The 21,375-nt window shown below is 45.9% G+C and overlaps 1 protein-coding gene across 1 annotated transcript; it reads right to left on the bottom strand.

Annotated features, from left to right (window-relative positions):
- Window positions 1–15,876: 15,876 nt before the first annotated feature.
- Window positions 15,877–16,182, bottom strand: LOC307104870 (eukaryotic translation initiation factor 1-like; the record flags this gene model as incomplete). The annotated part of the gene is made up of 1 exon (XM_079780123.1): window positions 15,877–16,182. One exon carries the CDS (start codon window positions 16,180–16,182, stop codon window positions 15,877–15,879), a length of 306 nt encoding a protein of 101 aa, XP_079636249.1.
- Between the last annotated feature and the right edge of the window lie 5,193 nt (window positions 16,183–21,375).

A 21,375-nucleotide genomic window follows, 5' to 3' on the forward strand; every position in this document is an offset into this window, starting at 1 on the left:
CCTAAAAAATCAGTTGAGTCGAGCGTTCACTCGGGAATCTAAGAATTGCAATTTCTGATTCAGGCAGAAACCCAAACAGTGTCCTAATTACAGGGTGAAAGCAAGCGGTTTCCGTGAGAGAAACGGAATAATTACTTGAGATGAAAAAAAGTCCTGTTGGTGCTGACAAGCTGCGCTACTCTGGGCTACACAGGGTGGGTTACTGATTCTCTCTTCATACAGAAGGTGTGTGATCATCAGTCCCTTGTGATCAGGATGTCCAATTTCCTGCTGACTTTATGTTTGTAAACAATAGTGATTTATTTTCTTGAAATTAAAATAAAAACTGAAAAAAGAAGAAAAAAATAATAGTGGTTTAGCCCAGTCCAAAGTTTCAAGGAACAATAGCTCCAGAGGGGGGGGGGGGGGCCTCCATTTGTGTCTTTTCACTGTAAGAACAGGGTCACTAACTGAGTGGGTCTAGATCCCATTAGCTTGAAACACAAGCTATATCTGTTCTCTCCGGCCACCTGTAACTAACTACCTTGGTAACAAAAACAACCTGTGAATGCTTTGCAGCGTGGTTCTACTACATTTAGTCATCTGAGTTTCCAACCGACCATGGCGGTAGTCAGAACAGGGATTTAAGACTGAAAGGCAGGGGACTTGGTACATAATTGGAGACTGACAGAACCAAAACTCAAGCCACCAACCCCCTAATCCAGTGCTTTAACTTGAAGGCAAACCTGCTGTGGAGGGGAGCTGACTGTGAGAAGAGGAGTGAGGCGTGAAGAAGGAAACTGGAGAAGCCCAACACTAATGGACGGGTAGGGAGGGAGAACTGAGGAAGGAAACCTGAAAAGGGATGTATAGCAAAAGGCATTTATCAAAGGTAAAAACAACAACACACACATGTTAGGAGAAATATGGACCCTTTAGTACATTAAAGGGGAAAAGTTTATTCATCTCTATTAATGTAGAAAAATACTCAACATATTCTATATCCATTGATATTAAAGAAAAACCCATAACCTTATAAAGGACATCTTCAAAAGTCTTTTAGCACACATCACAATAATGCTGAAATGTGGAAAGCATTCCTCGGTTTTTTTCTCTACAACCTGTCCAACACTTGTTGTTACTTGTCTTGTGAAAGCATTCCTCTTAAAATGAAGAACAAGTCAAGGACGCCTGCTCTCAATAATCCTAATCAATACAATAATGAAAGTTTTAGCCAGTCCACTAAATGACAACAAAAATATATAAGAATTGGCCCAGCCAGTGTGGCTCCGTGGATGAGCAGCGACCTATGAACCAGGAGGTCACAGTTCAATTTCTGGTCAGGGCGCATGCCCAGGTTGTGGGCTCTATGCCCAGTAGGAGAAGTGCAGGAGGCAGCCAATTGATGATTCTCTCTCATCATTGATGTTTCTATTTCTTCCTCTCTGAAATCAATTAAAAATATATTTAGAAAAATATATAAGGATTGGAAAGAAACAAGAATGTCGGTATTTTCAGATGAAATTATTGCATGTGTAGCAACCCCAAAAGAAAATTCAATAGAATTGATAAGTGAGTTTAGCAAGGTTATTTCTAAACTCGCCTATCAAGATCAATATTAAAAAATCAATAGACAAATCTATTGCATTTCTATCATCAATACCTATCAGTTAGAAAGGATAACTTTTTTTAAATTTCTTTATTGATTAAGGTATCACATATTTGTCCTCGTCCCCCCATTCCCATCCCACACCCCTCCCCACACATGCCCCCACACCTCTGTTGTCCTTAACCGCTGGTTAGGCTCATATGCCTGCACGCAAGTCCTTTGGTTGATCTCCCCCTTTACCCCCACCCTTCCCTACCCTCCCCCTGAGGCCCGACAGTCTGATCCATGCCTCCTTGTTTCTGGGTCTGTTCTTGTTCATCAGTCTATGTTGTTCATTATTTCCCCTAGATGAGTGAGATCATGTGCTATTAGAAATACACTTATAAGAACCGAAAATGAGACAAGCAATAATGGTTATGGTGACAGGCAAATGAATCAGTGTGTAGTGAGTTTCTTTCTGGGCCAACAGTTCTTTTGAGACAGAAAGGATAACTTTTAAAAAAATACCATTTGGCCCTAACTGGTTTGGCTCAGTGGATAGAGCACGGGCCTTCGGACCAAAAGGTCCCAGGTTCGATTCTGATCAAAGGCATGTACCTTGGTTGCAGGAACATCTCCAGTGGGAAGTGTGCAGGAGGCAGCTGATTGATGTTTCTCTCTCATTGATGTTTCTAACTCTCTATCCCACGCCCTTCCTCTTTGTAAAAAATCAATAAAATATATATTTTTAAAAAGATACCATTTGGTTACATGAATATATCTTACCTAATAATAGACAAACATGTAAATTGACCGTACCTCTGCTACACCCACAGCTAATCAGAGTGAGTATGCAAATTAGAAGGCCAAAGATGGTGGCCGCCCAGCTGCTCCAGGAGCCAGTGGCCAGGTGGGGCAGGACGCCTGCTATGAGAGGGAGCAAGGCGGGGGGGGGGGGCAGCGGCACGGAGTGTGAAGGGATCTACAGGAGCGGGGTGCTGCAGCGAAGACAAGACTGCAGACTCTGGAGTCTGCAGCAAAGATGAAGACGGCAGACTCCAGCCTGAGTCTGTAGCAAAGACGAGGAAGGCAGACTTTGGCCGGAGCGAAGGCCTGGGTCCCGGGTGCTGGAGGAAAACCGGTGCTGGAAGCCAAGGGAAGGAAGGCCTATTGCATGAATCTCTTCATGCAACGGGCCTCTAGTACATATATAAAAGAAGCTGTACACTTGATTTGTGTACTTTATGTTATACTGCAATAAACTTTTAATATACAATTTGCAATAGCAATAAAATATAAAATAGTAATAAATTTAATAATAAGTGGGCAAGCCCTTTGTGGAGAAAATGATAAAGCTTTACTGGAAGATATTAAAGACAATCCAAGTGGACAGAAACATAGACTATGTACTTGCAGGGAAAGACTGATGTTGCAGCGATGTCCATTCTCCCAAAGGTCTCGGTGTTGGGCTAAAGAGGATGATAGGGTCCTTGATGCCTGGTCTTGCTAGAGTCTCTCCCATCTGCCCCTCTCAGGAGCAGGCTGAGTTGGGTAGCCCTTGGCGGTCTTTTCCTACAACCCAGAGATCACCCCTACACGACGGGGAGGATTTCTTGCCTTGAAAGTTATATTCCTGAACCTTTCATCCCTCCTTCCCCTGCTTCTCTTCCTGGCTTCTCTGGCAGATGCCTTTTCCACTGCTCAGCCCTTTGCAGGTTTCTCCACAGATGTCCAGGCGCACAGTGAGGACCTTGGTTGCTGAAGGATGCCAACCCTTCATCCCTCCATCTCATTCCAACAACCCTTCATGCCTCCATCTCATTCCAACAACCCTTCATGCCTCCATCTCATTCCAACAACCCTTCATCCCTCCATCTCATTCCAACAACCCTTCATCCCTCCATCTCATTCCAACAGCGTCTCGTGTCCACTTTTGTGGAAGGTGTGTGACTACCATTAGGCCTGAGGCGCACCATCAGCCTTTTATTCCCTAAGGAAAGATGTATTTGGGATGAGAAAAGCTGAGTAGAAAGTGAAGACCAAGATGCCATGATGCCCACACACTCCGAGTGTGCCGGGCATGGGTAGTTTTCACATTTTGAACCATATGAATATATTACACAGTAAGATAAATAGGATTGAAAGGAAATGAGAAGAATGAAATATGTTTTCCTGTCAAATTGGTGCTCTCACACATTATTACTGGGAGTATAAATAGGGAATTCTTTCCTAGAAGTTCAGGAAACTTAAAAGTACCAACACCTCTTTTTTTCTTAATATATTTTTATTGATTTCAAAGAGGAAGGGAGAGGGAGAGAGAGATAGAAACATCAATGATGAGAGAGAATCATTGATCAGCTGCCTCCTGCACACCCCCTACTGGGGATCGAGCCCGAAACCCAGGCATGTGCCCTTGATCGGAATTGAACCTGGGACCCTTCAGTCCACAGGCTGACACTGTATCCACTGAGCCAAACCAGCCAGGGCAGTGCTAGTGTCTTAAATAAACCTTTACTCTTTGCTGCAAACTCCTATTCCCATTTTATTAGGCTTTGTTGCATGCAAGCAAACAGTAGGTAACATACCCATTCTGCAGCCTGGGGATTAAGGAGTAATTTCAACTTTCAAGTCTTATTCCAGTCAAGGGCACATACCTTGGTTGCAGGCTCCTCCCTGGCCCAGGCCCTGGTCAGGGCTCATGCAGGAAGCAACCAATTGATGTGTTCCTGTCACATCGATGTTTCTCTCTGTCTTTCCTTCTCTCTTTCACTTGCCCTAAAAATCACTGGAAAAATATCCTCGGGTGAGGATTAACAAAAAAATAAACAAAGAAATACATTTCATAGGCTTACCTGCCACAGGCAGTGATTCCTCTGATGGATCTGGGCAAAGTAAATTGAAAACCTCTGGAAAGCATTCACCATTCTAAATGCCGTTAAGAACATTCTTGCCCTAGCCGGTTTGGCTCAGTGGATGAAGCGTCAGCCTGTGGACGGAAGGGTCCTGGGTTTGATTCCAGTCAAGGGCACCAAAAAGAAGAAGAAGAAGAAGAAGAAGAAGAAGAAGAAGAAGAAGAAGAAGAAGAAGAAGAAGAAGAAGAAGAAGAAGAGGAGGAGGAGGAGGAAGAAGGAGAAGAGGAAGATTCCTGGTTCATGGAAAGAGGTAAAAATATCAACATTAACAGGAGTTTGGAAGAAGTTGATTCCAACCCTCCTGCTTGACTTTGAGTGGATCAAGGTTTCAGTGGAGGAAGCAACTGCAGATGAGGTGGAAATAGCAAGAGAACCAGAGTTACCCGTGGAGCCTGAAGATGTGACTGAGTGGCTGCATCTCGTGATAACTTTAACAGATGAGGAGCTGCTTCCATGGGTGAGCAATGAAAGTGGTTTCTTTTTTTAAAATGTTTTATTGATTTAATATGTTTTTAGAGAGAGAGGGAGGGAGAAAGAAACATCGATCAGCTGCCTCCTGCATGCCCCTACTGGGGATCAAGCCCCAAACCCAGGCATGTGCCCTGACTGGGAATCAAACCAAGACCCTTTAGTGCACAAGGCAACGCTCAATCAACTGAGCCACACAGGCAGGGCAGAAAGCGGATTCTTGGCACAGAAACTATTTTTGGTGAAGATGTTGAAATGACAACAAAGGATTTAACATACGTGCTGACAATGTAACCTTAGTTGATCAGGCAGCAGCAGGTCTGAGAGGACTGATCCAATGTTGAAAGTTCTGTGGATCAAGTGCTATCAAGCAGCATCTCCTGCTGTTCCCGGAAAGGGGGTCTGGCTGCAGCGGGGTTCTCCACTTTGTGCAGGAAACATTTCACAGCAGGAGCCCAGATGAATTGTAGAGGACGTTCACCAAAGCTGGGGATGGTGAAACAGGGACGGGCCGAGGGGAACAGGAAGGCTACGTGGGGAACTGAGCCCAGGCGGGGCTGCGTTGGCTCACTAAGAAGTCAGAGCAAAAGGGGCCTTGGAGACAGGTTCAGGGGGGTTGCCTGGGATGAGCTGCGCTGCCCGTTGCTGCCCTGGTTGTAAGCCTTGTGGGGTCCCTTAGCTTAGGAGGTGCACGCCTGTAGGGGAAGGGGAAGGCACGGGCATGCTCCCGAGAGGGAGTGAGCAGCTTCATTTTGAGGGGTTTTGAAGACTGGGCGTTTAGGGGAGGTCTTGGGGAAGGATCTCAGGATTATCAATACTGTAGCTTTATGCTGATCTTCAAGAATGACACTTACTTCCCAGGCTTTATCTGTCCTTGGGTGTGGTTGGTAAGTGGCACTAACTGGATTTCTGCTGTCTCCCTGAGTAGGGTGATTTAAGCTCTTTATCCTCTGGTTGGGAAGGAGTGCAAACCATTTACTCTTAAGTGTCCTTGGTTAGGGAAGCTAGGATTTACTAGATGTCTGCAAGTTGCCTTTTTTAAAATATATATTTTTTTATTTATTTCAGAAAGGAAGGGAGTGGGAGTGAGAGAGAGAAACATCAATGAGAGAATCATTAATCAGCTGCCTCCTACAGGCCCCACACTGGGGATTGAGCCAGCAACCTCGGCATGTGCCCTGACCGGGAATTGAACCGTGACCTCCTGGTTCATAGGTTGATGCTCAACCACTGAGCCATGCTGGCGGAGCCAAACTGCTTGTTTAACCCTCTGTTTCCCTATTCTGCTTGTCCTGGATTACTATCCTGTTCCTCGCCATAGAGAAATACTTCATGAAAGGAAGTCAATCAATGTGGCAAATTTCATTGTCTTATTTTAAGAAATTGCCACAGTCACTCCATCATCCTGATCAGTTGACAGCCATCACCATCGAGGCAGGACCTTCCACCAGCAAAAGATTACAATTAATTGATGGCTCAGATGATGGTGAGCATTTTTTTAGCAATTAAGTATTTTTAAATTAAAATATGTACCATGTTTCTATTTTATTTATTTTTTTGTTAATCTTCAACTGAGGATATTTTTCCATTGATTTTTAGAGAATGGAAGGGAGGGGGAGACAGAGAGAGAGCAAAACATCGATGTGAGAGAGACACATTGATGGTTTGCCTTCCGCAGGTGTCCTGACCAGGGTCAGGGATGGAGCTTGCAACCTAGATACATGTCCTTGACCAGAATCAAACCTGTTAGTCCCCGGGCCGATGCTCTATCCACTGAGTCAAACTGGCTAGGGCTGTACATTGCTTTTTAGATATATTACTATTGCCCACTTAACAGACTACAGTATAACGGAAACATAACTTGTATATACCCTGGGAAAGCAAAACATTTATGTGACTTGCATTATTGCAATACTCACTTCATTTTGGTGGTCTGGAATAAAATCTCCGAGGTATACCTATACCGTCATGGCCTTCGTCTGGCCCTATAGCCATCAACTCAGAAAAGAGCCAGGACCTCAGATGCAGGGCTAATCCTGGAGTTTTCCCTGAGAGTTATGCAGGGAGAGATGTCATGTCATGTGCTGGCCTCAGCCTATCAATAATCAATGTTGTGGTTGAACTGGCCCTTGTGGTTCTTATTAGGATTGCAAGACGGCCTTCGGCAATAACCAGCAGGAAGTAAATATTTATTACTTATAGGGCCTGAAAATTACATAGTACTTATAGAGCTGTGGGTTCTGCTTTTATTGGGGTCAAGGATGGGGGCCTAGGTTTTCTGGGGCTTACTTTTCACTGGTGAATTTAAAACATAAGAGTGGGAATGTAATGTAATGTGAAGGAAGAGAAAAAGACAAGTGGCCCAAATGGTCAATTATCAAAATCAACCAAAATTTTACCAAAAGTTCAGAATACCCTGACTGGCATGGCTCAGTGGTTTAGCATTGGCCTATGAACCAGGAGGTCATAGTTCAATTTTACTGGTCGGGGTACATGCCTGGGTTGGGCTTGATCCCCAGTGGAGGTGTGCAGGAGGTAGCCAGTCAATGACTCTCTCTCAACATTTATATTTCTATTTCTCTCTCCCTCTCTGAAATCAATAAATATATATATATACTAGAGGCCCCAGTACACAAAATTTGTGCATGGGGGTGGGGATGTCCCTCAGCCCAGCCAGCACCCTCTCCAATCTGGGACTCCTCGAGGGATGTTCGACTGCCCGTTTACAGGAATCGGGCCATGGGGGAGTGGCCAGCCTGGGTGAGGGGCTGATGGCTGTTTGCAGGCTGGCCACAGCCCCTTCAGGGTGGGGGGTCCCGCTGGGGTGCCTGGCCAGCCTGGGTGAAGGGCTGAGGGCTGTTTGCAGGCTGGCCACACACCCTGGCAACCCAAGCTCCCAGCCCCTCCTTTTTTTATTTCTTTCTTTTTTTTTCAGCACCTCCTTCAGCAGAGGCCAGGGCCGGCTGGAAGCAGGTATCTGGGATTTATTTATCTTCTATAATTGGAACTTTGTAGCCTTGAGCGGAGGCCAGGGCCAACCAGGGCGGGCAAGAAGCTTGGCTTCCTCCATCACCAGGGGCAACCCAAGCCTACTGCTTGCTCCAGCTCCATGGCCACCGCCATCTTTGTTGGGTTAATTTGCATACTCACTCCTGATTGGATGATGGGTATAGTAGAGTGATGCTCAATTTGCATGTTTCTCTTTTATTAGTGTAGATCTATTTAAAAGTTTAGACATAACAGAAGTAAAACTGAAACCGAACAACCAATGGGTCTGGGCTGCCTGTCACTACTTGAGCCAATTAAGCATAGACAGGGTTGAGTCATTTATGAGCATGTATGTCAACTGAATGGGTCATCCATGAAAATCCGCTCTATGCCCTCCCATAAGCCAGCTGCTTATGTAGGGTAGGACAAGCATTACACGGGGAAGTAGGCAAAAGGAATAAGAATGGGAAAATGGGCATTACAGGCAACTTGGGCTGGGGCGGGACTCCACTGTTTGGGCAACAAGGTTGTTAATCTTTCCATGATCATGGACCACATTCCAAGGTTGACTCCTAAGTTCAAGGCTGACTCCGAGGTCCTGAGGGCATACAACTCCTGGCCAGCTTAGATTGTACTTTCTTTATTTTTTTTTATTATTATTTTTTTTAGATTGTACTTTCTTTAAATAGAACAAAACAATCACAGTTAATGGAGCATGATTAATATTTCTTATAACTATAGCTAGTCCCCAATATTCTATTTCTGCCCCTAACAAAACTAATGAGTCACTTAACTAGTAATTAGTAAAAGAGTCTTGTGCACACATCAAATGACAGTTTGCAAACAGGGAACACTCCAACCAAAACATGGAATGAGGCTACTGTTCCCAAGCAGCTTGAATAGTGAGAAGGCAGTGGCTGTTTCTTCCTCGAAGTGACTGGTTATAATGTTAGAATTTAATGACAGGAAATTGGTCAGTGGTTACCGTCTATCAACCCTGGGAAACAGTGTTTTACTTAAGATTTCCAGAGGCATAATAAAAAAAAAATGACCTAGATCAAGTTAGTCTTACAAAATAAGCTATATTAAGCTTTGTTTGTATGACTAAACTGGTTTTGTCTGCTCAGGGAGTTTCCCTCAGATTCCCAGTAAGGGGACATGCCTGGGTTGCGGGCTCAATCTCTAGTGGGGGGTGTAGGAGGCAGCCTATCAATGATTCTCTCTTATCATTGGTGTTTCTATCTCTCCTCCCTTTCTCTCGGAAATCAGTAAAAATACATTAAAAAAATAAAACAAAAAAGCCTGAGAGGGGGAAGTGGCATGGCTCTTTATCTGATCATGTGTTTATTCAAGATAGCCAACTTTGAAGTGAAAGCCCCTGCAAGCAAAGCTTAAGTCAGGCACTTCCAATAAAAAGAAAACACCAGGCCGAAACCGGTTTGGCTCAGTGGATAGAGCGTCGGCCTGCGGACTGAAAGATCCCAGGTTCAATTCCAGTCAAGGGCATGTACCTTAGTTGCGGGCACATCTCCAGTAGGAGGTGTGCAAGAGGCAGCTGATCGATGTTTCTCTCTCATCGATGTTTCTAACTCTATCCCTCTCCCTTCCTCTCTGTAAAAAAAAAAAAAGAAAACACCAGCCCTAGCCAGTTTGGCTCAGTGGATAGAGCCTTGGCCCATGAACTGGAGGGTCCCAGGTTCAATTCCAGTCAAGGGCACATACTTCGGTTGCAGGCTCCATCCTGGCCCCAGTTGGGTTGTGTGTGGGAGGCAACCAATTGATGTTTCTCTTTCACATCGATGTTTCTCTCTCTGTCTCTCCCATTCTACTCTCTCTAAAAAATCAATGGAGCCGAGACCGGTTTGGCTCAGTGGATAGAGCGTCGGTCTGCGGACTGAAGGGTCCCAGGTTCGATTCCGGTCAAGGGCATGTACATTGATTGCGGGCACGTCCCCGGTGGGGGGTGTGGTGTGCAGGAGGCAGCTGGTCGATGTTTCTCTCTCATCGATGTTTCTAGCTCTCTATCCCTCTCCTTTCCTCTCTGTAAAAAATCAATGGAAAAATATTCTTGGGTGAGGATTAACCAAAACCAAAACAAAAAACCCAGCCCTAGCTCGTTTGGCTCAATGGGTAGAGCATTGGCAAGTGGATTGAAGGGTCCTGGTTCAATTACCATCAGGACATGTACCTCGGGGGATACCTTCAGGAGGCAACCAATCAATGTCTCTCTCTCTCCCCTTGGTTCTCCCCGTCCCTTCCACTCTCTCTGAAAATAAATAAAAAATGTCCTCGGGTGAGGATCAACATAAAAATATGTCATGGGATGGTCACTCAACAATTTAATCAAGATACACACTTCAAACAAGCCCTCTCAACCACCTCCTTCCATCTCCCCTTTATTCCCCTTTGAAATAATGGGAAGGAAATTTAGCAAATAGCAGGCCAAGTCTACTCTATAGATCAAGATTTCTGGGTCACATGGAAATGCTCTCTTGGTTGCTGCCTGGAACTGACCGACCATGGTCTCCCACATAGCAGGTGTTTAGGCAGAGTATAGTAAATGGATGGACAGGGGATCGGGGCCTGCGGATCCTCACTGCAAGGCTAAAGGTCTCTTTGTCACTGTATTAATTATTGAAGTTCCGGGGGTGAACTGATACTAGTCAAAGTCACAAGACACAGACAAGCTAGGATACCCAGGCGATCATGTCTCTCCAGTGGGGGACTGTCCCATACTCCATCCAAGGCACTTCCTGGGACTGAGGTGCAGATGCAGAACACACATGGTCACTGAGCAAGAGTCAGAGGGGTGAGGACATGGCAAGGGTGCTTCTCTAGGGGCTCCCAGAAGCCACCCAGCCATCTCTGCCTGGAGAGGATTTGGGAATTTTCAAGGTGTTATCTAATTTCTCAGATTTGGATACAATTTAGTCACAGCGTGAAAAAAACAAAAACAAAAACTTAAACATATTCTGGGGACCCTGCCTGCAGTATAAAGAAAAATCTAGCCCTGTGCGGGCACCAGTCTCTGTCTCTTCCCCGGGACCCTGCTTAACACCTGGCTCTCAGGTGGCATGATGACCATCCCAGAGTCTCTACGTGTCCAGGGCCACCCCTGATAGAACCCCTGGAGCTCTGGAACACCTCCAGTGACATCGGATGATGGGGTCCCTGGTGCTGCCCCATCTCTGCCCCATCACTGTATTTTCATACTGGGCTCCTGCACCAGGGACCAGGATGGTATACCCACCTCCTCCACAGGCCTCCGCTTCCATGGCTGGGGCTGTTGTCTTTCTTGGTTCTTATCCTCTCCTTGCTCTGAAGTAGAAGGCATTCACAGGGAGCTCACGTGTACCCACACCCAGGGATAACTTGACTCATGCCTCATTTTGAGGCTGTTTCTTACACTCACTTGCTTAATCAAACAGTCAGCAAATATTCATTGATGGCCAACTCTGTGCCATCCATGTGCTAAGCACTGGAGTAGTGGCAGACTAAGAGTAAGCCCCTGCCTCTGCAGCTTCTGGTCCAGCTGAGAATACTAACATCTGGTGAGACACTACAGTGAAGTGTGAAGTGAGTTAGGGGAGAGGAAATAAAATGTGCTGTGAGAGGTACGGAACAGGGACACTTAATCTATCGTGAGGCAGCAAAGAGCTTTCAAAGAATGTGAAGTTCACAATGAGAGGCCCACTGTTTTATTTATTTTATTATTATACTAGAGGCCCAGTGCATGATTGAATCATGCACGTGTAGGGTCCCCTACACGCTTTCGCTTTTGATCACAGGGAGCTGGGTGCCTGTCCGCTGGTGCACCAGGCGCCAGAGGCTTCTGAAAGGCCTGGTGCCTGAGTGGACAGGCACCCAGCTCCCACGCTTTCACTTTCGATCGCTGGTGCACCAGGCCTTTCAGAAGCTTACGGCGTGGCAGAGGCTTCTGAAAGGCCTGCTGCCTGAGTGGACAGGCACTCAGCTCCCCCGCTTTTGATGGTCTGCGTGGCCGGGCGTCAGCTCGCTGCCCCAGAGGCCCCTTCTGTGCCGCAGCACAGCCATGGCGCAGACACTGAGCTCGTGCCGCTGCTGGCGACGCAGCTCAGCGTCCCGCCGGCCCAATCAGCTACCCCGGCCACCCCGAGTCCCGCCCCCCCGTGCCTCCTGGCCAATCATGGGCATAGCGAAGGTACGGTCAATTTGCATATTTGTCTATTATTAGGTAGGATTATATTTCATTTATTTATTTAATTATTTTATTTTATTTGTTTTATTTTATTATTTTACTAGAGGTCTGATGCACGAAAATTCGTGCAAGAGTAGGCCTTCCTTCCTCCAGTTGCCAGCACCAGCTTCCCTCCAGTACCTGGGACCTGGGCTTCCCTCCTCCGGCTGCCAGCAGGCACCTGGAACCCAGGCTGCTTCCCTCAGGCCCACCTTCATCAGGAAGGACGTCCGGAATGATATTCGGTCTAATTAACATATTACCCTTTTATTATTCTAGATTTAATTTTATTTACTAGAGGCCCAATGCACGACATTGGTGCACGGGTGCGGTCCCTAGGCCTGGCCAGCAATCAAAGTGGAAGCATCTGGAGAGAAACCAAGATGGCGGCATAGGTAAACACCTAAACTGCTGCCTCGCACAACAATTTCAAAACTACAACTAAAAGACAGAACGACATCATCCAGAACCACAGGAAAGCTGGCTGAGTGGAAATTCTACAACTAGAAGGAAAGAGGAAAGCACACAGAGAATCAGAGGAGCTGCAAAGGACTGAGGTACGGAGACTCGCGCGCATGGAGAGGAAGGGCGGCTGAGTGCCTGACTGGTGTTCTCTGGCGGGAGAGTGAAGGAAGCCCCCGACTGCACTGAACCCCAGTTCCGACTGCACTGAACCTCAGTTCCGGGCGAAACGCCGTGGACCCAGGCTTATATGGGGGAGTCTGGACTGTCAGGTAGAGAGAAAGGCACACGGAGACTTGGAGACTCGGGGAAGCCGCGGTGGGCAGGGGTCTGGAGACGTGCACGCGCAAGGGCAGGGCTAACGGGAAGCCAAGACTGTCTGCTCAGCCCTGAGACTCTGCCCCATCCAAGCTGAGCACAGAGGCTTTTGCAATTTTGCAAGTCTGGTCCTATAAGGCTGTCTCCAGCACAGCAGTTCTTCCATTATAGACACAGCGGGTCCTCACAGCCAATTGGCCTGGAGGTCAATTCCTCCCAGTGATACCAACAACAATCAAGACTTAACTACAACAAAGCTGTACACACAGAACACAAAGGGGTGCACCAAGAGTGTCCACCTCAGGTGACTGGGGAGGCTGACCCACTGGGCCATATAGGACACCTAGCACACAAAGCTACCCTACCAACTCAGGGAAGCAGCAAAAATGCAGAGACAAAGTAACAGATCACAAATGAAAGAAATGGAGGAAAATAGATGACTGGATATAGAATTCAAAACCATGGTTATAAGGTTTTTCAAGAATTTCCTAGAAAAAACTGATAAATTTAGCCAGACCCTCGAGGATATGAAAAAGGACCAACTAGAAATTAAACATACACTGACTGAAATAAAAAATATTATACAGAGACCCAACAGCAGACTAGAGCAGGGGTCCTCAAACTTTTTAAACAGGGGGCCAGTTCACTGTCCCTCAGACCGTTAGAGGGCCTGACTATAGTTTAAAAAAAAAACAGTGAAAAAAAACAAAACAAACAAACAAAAAAAAACAACAATGAACAAATTCCTATGCACACTGCACATATCTTATTTTGAAGTAAAAAAACAAAACTGCAAAAACACCCGCATGTGGCCCGTGGGCCATAGTTTGAGGACGCCTGGACTAGAGGAACGCAAGAATCAAGTCAAAGATTTGAAATACAAAGAAGAAAAAACACTCATCCGGAAAAGCAAAAAGAAAAAAGAACCCAAAAAGTTGAAGATAGTGTAAGAAGCCTTTGGGACAACTTCAAGTGTATCAACATCAGAATTATGGAGGCGCCAGAAGGAGAGAAAGATACTGAAAACCTATTTGAAGAAATAATGACTGAAAACTTCCCCCACCTGGTGAAAGAAATAGACTTACAAGTCCAAGAAGCGCACAGAACCCCAAACAAAAGGAATCCAAAGAGGACCACACCAAGACACATCATAATTAAAATGCCAAGAGCAAAAGACAAAGAGAGAATATTAAAAGCAGCAAGAGAAAAACAGTTAGTTACCTACAAGGGAGCACCCATACGACTGTCAGCTGATTTCTCAACAGAAACTATGCAGGCCAGATGCGAGTGGCAAGAAATATTCAAAGTGATGAATAGCAAGAACCTACAACCAAGATTACTCTACCCAGCAAAGTTATCATTCAGAATTGAAGGTCAGATAAAGAGCTTCACAGATAAGAGAAAGCTAAAGGAGTTCATCACCACCAAACCAGTATTATATGAAATGCTGAAAAGTATTCTTTAGGAAGAGGAAGAAGAAAAAAGTAAAGATAAAAATTATGAACAACAAATACATATCTATCAACAAGTGAATCTAAAAATCAAGTGGATTAAAAATCTGAGGAAGAGAATAAACTGGTGAATATAATAGAATCAGGGGCATAGAAAGGGAGTGGACTGATAATTCTCAAGGGGAAAAGGGTGTGGGGGGTGTGGGAAGAGACTGGACTAAAATCGTACACCTATGGATGAGGACAGTGAGGGGGGAGGTAAGGGCAGAGGGTGGGGTGGGAACCAGGTGGAAGGGAGCTATGGGGGGAAAAAGGAGAAACTATTGTAGTAACAATAAAGATGTATTAAATAAAAAAAAGCGCAAGCATCTGGCACGGAAGGGCAGGTCCCAGCTGACCTCTGGGCACTGGGCAGCACCTAGGCCCCCGGGCCCCCCACGTGTCCCCCATCGCCTAAGTCACGGCACCCGAGTCCCCACACAGAGATGCGGTGAGTGCTGCCAGACGCTGCGGGCCGGGGTGCAGCATGGGCCTCTGGGCCACCCAGGGGCACCGCACAGAAGCCAGGTGGGCAGCATGCTCTCTCCCGGCCGGCTGGACTGGCAGACCAGCTCCTGTATGAACCCATGGGGAGCCCAACCGGCTCCTATGGTCCCTGAGGCCCGGCTCACCTGGAAGAGGTCATGCGGGTACAGGGCGAGCTTCTCGTGGGTGCATGGCACCTGAGCACGCGAGCCCTGGCATCCCGGGGGAGGGGAGTGGGGGAGTGAGAGCGAGCTCGGTGGACACACCACATTCTCACTGCACCTCCATCCCTGCCCGCCCCCCCACCCACCCAGGTGCCACCCACCCCCTGTCCCAGCCCAGGGCCTGGCCCCAATGGGCCGATCAAGGCCTGCGCGTCTGGCTGCAGTCCGCAGGGTGATCGGTTGGGGCCACCAGCACCGCCCCCCCCCCCCCCCCCCCATTTTCTGGCTCCTTCAGTGCCTGGAAGCCAGGCAGTGACCCCACCCCCTGCCTCTGCGGGGGTGATCAGTGGGGCAATTGGGCCCCTGCTTGCACCCACCTTGGCCTGGCGCCACCGCTCACCTGCTCCACCATCCTGCCGCGGTCCTGCTCTTGTTGGGGCTCATCAGGGCTGGCAATGCCTCCACTGCCGCCCATTGCCAGCACGCATTGCAGACGCCCGCCATGTTCCATGCCACCCCCAGGTGGTCAGCGCATGTCATAGCAAGCGGCCGAACTCCTGGTGGAACTCCCAGTAGAGGGGACAACTTGCATATTAGGCTTTTATTATATAGGATTTTATTTTTTCAGTTTATTGCATGAAGGAGTTACACACGTCCAAGTTAAAAGCAGACCTCAAATGTTTACATTATACAAGCTGTGAAGTTTTTAAAGTTGTGACAAGGGACAGAAGGGAAATTCTACCCATTGCAGAGAAATCCTCACTTAGGCTTCAGTGAGCCAAAAGCACTTAAAAACCATTAACCTTCAGCAGGTGTCCTTAGCCTGTCCAATCTCTAGGAGGAACTGGTCACCCTGCCACTGAATTACTTCTCCACATTCTGGATGCACAATTACAGTCCCATGGCAGGCACGTTTCTTCTTAAAGACCTTCAATAGTTTCTTTTTATCGTAATCATCAGCAATCCCTTGGACAGTAGTAAGGGTCTCCCTGCCATTTCTCTGTAGAATTCTTACATGGATACAATCCTCAGTGCTGGCAGGAAGCAGATCATCACCTGGACTTGCATCAGCAAAGGGGTCAAAAGAGTGGAGGCTCTGGATAGCGGACATATGATTCCTCAGCTCTGTGGCACGGCCTGCAGAAGGCTGCGGCGGGAGAGGGTGGGCAGGGGGATGCAGCATAGGAAAGCCAGGCAGGCTCAAGGGGGAGGTTGCTGAGTCCTCCATGGTGGCTCAGTCATTAGGGCCTATTTTATTGTTTTTAAACTAGAGGCCCGGTGCATGACATTCATGCACTGGGGGTGGGGGGAGGTCCCTCAGAGCGGGCCTAAGTGGCAGTTGGACACCCTTAGCGCTCCTGCAAAGGCAGGAGAGGCTCCCACCACTACTGTTGCTCTCGCCAGCCATCAGCCTGGCTTGTGGCTGAGCGACGCTCCCACTGTGGGAGCGCACTGACCACCAGGGGACAGCTCTTGTACTGAGCGTCTGCCCCCTGGTGGTCAGTGCACGTCATAGAGACCGGTCTTTCTGCAGTTCAGTCGATTTGCGTATTACCCTTTTATTATAGAGGATGTTTTTTTAAATTGATTTTAGGGAGAGGAAGAGAGAGGGAGAGATAGAAACATGGATGAGAGAGAATCGTTGATTGGTTGCCTCCTGGGGATCATGCCCGAAACCCAAGCATGTGCCCTGACTAGGAATTGATCTGACAGCCTCCTAGTGCAAGGTGACACTCAACCAACTGAGCCACACCTGCAGGGGGAGGAAAGAGTGGACTAGAGATGTGTGAGGAGAGTCCAGTGTTGGGGGTTCTGGGGTTGGATCTCAGAGGGCAGCTGCCCTTGTTCCCTGTGCTGAGTCATTCCCTCATGCTGTGGAGGACATCTTTCACCCTTGGGCATTTACTATCCAGGCGATTTTTGCCTGCAGGGAAGACAGTTGCCCCACCCTGTTGGAAGACCTCCTGCTCCACCCTGTGGTCAATACCCTGAGGCTAATCAAGGCTAATAATGATCAGACTGAGGCACAGGAGGATCTCTGGAGGCTCTGAGTCTTTGCCTGACCTTCTTCTGGGTCCGAGCCTAGGAAAAGTAGACCTGGTGCACATCTTGGCCCTTTCCAAAGGCGTCTAGCCCCTACAAAGGGAGCCACAAGCTGTGAATTCCTCATAGTTTCAAATGGTATGCAGGGCCAGTCACAAACAGCATCTGATATAGTCCTTGCAGATCTACTTAATACACAGACACAAACCCAAACAGGCAGCCAAAATGGGGAGACAAAAAAAAAAAAAAAAAGTCTAAAATGAAAGAACAAGAGAATTCTCCAGGAGAAGAGCTAAATGAAATGGAGATAAGAATTTTATCAGAATTAGAGTTCAAAATAATGATGGCAAAGATGCTCAACAGCATGAGAAAAGATATAGTAACTATGAAGAATGACATAGCACTAATAAAGAAAAAAGTGGAAGGAATACACAGCAGATTAGGAGAAGCTGAGGATCAGATCAGTGAATTAGGAGACAGGGTAAAAAAAAATCACTTAATCAGAAAACCAAAAAGAAAAAAAAAGAAAAATAAATAAATAAATAAATAATCATAAAATAGAAATAAATAAAATAATTTTGACAAACAAGAAAAAAAAAAAAAGATAGGGATGTCCACTTTCACCACTCTTATTCAACATAGCACTGGAAGTCCTAGCCACAGCAATCAGACAAGAAGAGATAAAAGGCATCCAAATTGGAAAGGAGGAAGTAAAACTCTCATTATTTGCAGATGGCATGATATTATACATAGAAAACCCTAAAGACTCCATAAAAAAACTACTAGAGTTAATAAAGGAATTCGGCAATGTAGCAGAATCCAAATTAACACCCAGAAACCGTTGGCCTTTTTATTTTATTTTATCTTATTATTTTTTTAAAATATATTTTATTGATTTATTTTACAGAGAGGAAGGGAGAGGAATAGAGGCCCATGGGCCTTCTCAGGCGCTCTCTACAGGTGGTCTATCTCAAAGAAACATCGACCAGCTGCCTCCTGCACAGCCCCTACTGGGGATATGCCTGCAACCAAGGTACATGCCTTTGACCGGAATCGAACCTGAGACCCTTCAGTCTGCAGGCCAACGCTCTACCTACTGAGCCAAACTGGTTAGGGCTATCTTATTATTTTTTAAAATCTTTATTGTTGAAGATATTTTATATGGCCCCTTTATCCCCCACTGACCCCTTGTAACCTGTCCTTGCCCCCTACCCCAGACCTTTACCACCCTATTGTCAGTGTCCATGGGTTATGTACTGTATATATGCACACAAGTTCTTTGGTTGATCTCTTCCCATCCACCCACCCTCCCCTGCCTTTCCTCTGAGATTCTGCAGTCTGTTTTATGCTTCTGTCTCTGGATCTATTTTGTTCATCAATTTATTTTGTTCAGTAGATTCCACTTAAGAGTGAGATTATGTGATACTTATCTTTCTCTGACTGGCTTATTTCACTCAGCATAATACTGTCCAGGTCCCTCCATGCTGTCTCAAAGGGTAAGAGATACTTCTTTTTTTAAAAATATATTTTATTGACTTCAGAGAGGAAGAGAAAGGGAGAGAGAGGGAAACATCAATGATGAGAGAGAATCATTGATCAGCTGCCTCCTGCACACCCTCTACTGGGCATCAAGCCCGTAACCCAGGCATGTGCCCTTGATCGGAATCGAACTTGGGACCCTAGCACATTGACTAAAAATATGCCAGTTCCAGAGTTGTATCATTTTGATATTTACCAGAGAGGACAAAGAGAAGATCCTAAAAACTTCTAGAGAGAATAAACTGGTTTTATGCAAAGGATCAAGAGCCAGAAGGTCATCCACCGGAAGCCGGAATACAGTGGAGCAATGCCTTCAAATTTCTGAGGGAATTTTTTTTCAATTTAGGATTCTATACCAAACAAAAATATTAGTTCAGTATAAGAATCTAATAAATACATTTTTAGACATGCAAAACCTCAAAACATTGGCTTCCCATGTAACTTTCTCAGGAAACTTGTAAAGGGTGCCCTCCACCACAACAAGGAGATGAAGAAGAAGATGCCTTGATATGCGTGAAACAGCACCAGAGAGGAGAGAGAGAATTCCCAGGAAGACGGCGCAGGGAAACCCCAAAGACCACAGCTGCTCAGCAGGCCCGAGGGCTGCCAGTCCCCACTACAGCTGGTCAGAGGCCTTGAGAGGGAATTTCGTTCAGATGTGACAGGCTACTGAATGTGTTTGAGCAAACTGAGAAGAGATGCATACTAGGGGATATGTGGGGTGGAATTAATGCTCAAACATAGGAACTACACAAATAGGCAATCATTAGGTCCAGGGAAAGTGAGAGCTTATGCAGTAACATTTGTGTGGTCATAATAGGTAAACAGTGAATATCCATCTGACCAAAATGCGTTTTGTTGGACTGATTAGGGGGATGGGAAGTGGCAGATGAGGTGGTGGGGAGTGGGGTGTGTTGTTTTCCATAACTAGCACCATAGAATTATTTGAATCTTTAAACTATGTGCATAAATAACTTTGATAAAAAATAATAAAATTGTGAGATTAATAACAAAATAAACAGCTAAGTAAAATAGAGGCTGGACCTCTAAACACAAATGGAGGTGGAAGTCAGGATCAAGGGCCTGTTGTTCTTTGTAAAAAAAAGCCTCAAAAAATTATGGTTCTGCCCTGACCGGTTTGGCTCAGTGGATAGAGCGTCAGCCTGTGAACTGAAAGGTCCCAGGTTCGATTCCGATCAAGGGCATGTACCTTGGTTGCAGGCACATTCCCAGTGGGAGGTGTGCAGGAGGCAGCTGATCGGTGTTTCTCTCTCATTGATGTTTCTAGCTCTCTATCTCTCTCCCTTTCTCTCTGTAAAAAATCAATAAAATACTTTTAAAAAATTGTGATTCTTTGCTTTTCAGTTTCTTCATTGAAATCTTTTATTGATGGGTAGCATGTATACCCAAAGTGTACATATTATAAACACATAACTTGATTTTTTTCACAAAGTGAACTACCACCAAGATCAAGGAATATTGCCCTTATTGGCCAGCCCCATTACTCCTTCCCAATCACTACCCACAAGGGTAATTCCCTCCCAATTCTAACATTAGAGATTAGGGTTGATTATTTTGCATTTAATATAAATGGATTCACACTGTATGTCATCTTTTGTGTCTGACTTTTCCGTGTCAAGGAGAATTATCCAGTTGTTGTGTGCTGTTGTAGTTTACCCACTCTCATTTCTGTAATATTTCTTTATGAGAATATACCCCAATTTATCCATTCTACTGTTAATTGCATCTGTGTAGTTTCCAGTCTAGAGCTGCTATGAATAGTGCTACTAAGAACACTTTAGTAAATTTTTTGGTAGACATTACATACATACTAGAGGCCCAGTGCATGAAATTCGTGCACGGGGGGAGGGGGTGTCCCTCAGCTCAGCATCACCTTCTTGCAGTCCAGGAGTCCTTGGGGGATGTCCAACTGCCATGGAGGCAGGAGAGGCTCCCACCACCTCCACTGTGCTTGCCAGCTGTGAGCCCAGCTTCTGGCTGAGCAGCGCTCCCCCTGTGGGAGCACACTGACCCCCGCGGGGCAGCTCCTGCATTGAATGTCTGCCCCCTGGTGGTCAATTTGCATATTAGCCTTTATTATATAGGATTTTTATTGGATATACATACCTAAAACTGGAATTGCTTGATCATAGGATAATGTAGGCTCAAATTTATGTATTGTCAGTCTGACTGACATGGTTCAGTGGTTGAGTGTCGACCAATGAACTAGGAGGTCATGGTTTGATTCCTGGTCAAGGGCACATACCCAGGTTGTAGTCTCGATCCCCAGTGTGGGGCATGCAGGAGGCAGCCGATCGATGATTCTCTCTCATCATTGATGTTTCTATCTTTCTCTCCCTCTCCCTTCCTCTCTGAAATCAATAAAAATATATATTTTAAAAAATTATGTACTGCCAGAAAATTGTCCAAAGTGGTTGTACCAATTTCCATTCCCATCATCCATGTATGAGAGCTCCAGTTCATCCACATTCTTGTCAACTTTTGCTATTTTTTTGTGAGCAATCATCTGATTTATAAAAATATGTAACAAAATCTTAAATGACACAAAATATCATTTTCAAAACACCAATAAGTGAGTGTATTTAACCATTCTCAGCTAATAACAGCAAGTGCGTGAGGGAGCAGTAACACATGTTGTAGCATGTTTAATAAACGTGCAACAGAGAAAGTTGGTTGAAGAAAAGCAGAGAAACTTTTTCTT

The sequence above is a fragment of the Cnephaeus nilssonii genome (genome assembly GCF_951640355.1).
Source record: "Cnephaeus nilssonii genome assembly, chromosome: 9".
In the NCBI taxonomy this organism is placed as follows: domain Eukaryota; kingdom Metazoa; phylum Chordata; class Mammalia; order Chiroptera; family Vespertilionidae; genus Cnephaeus; species Cnephaeus nilssonii.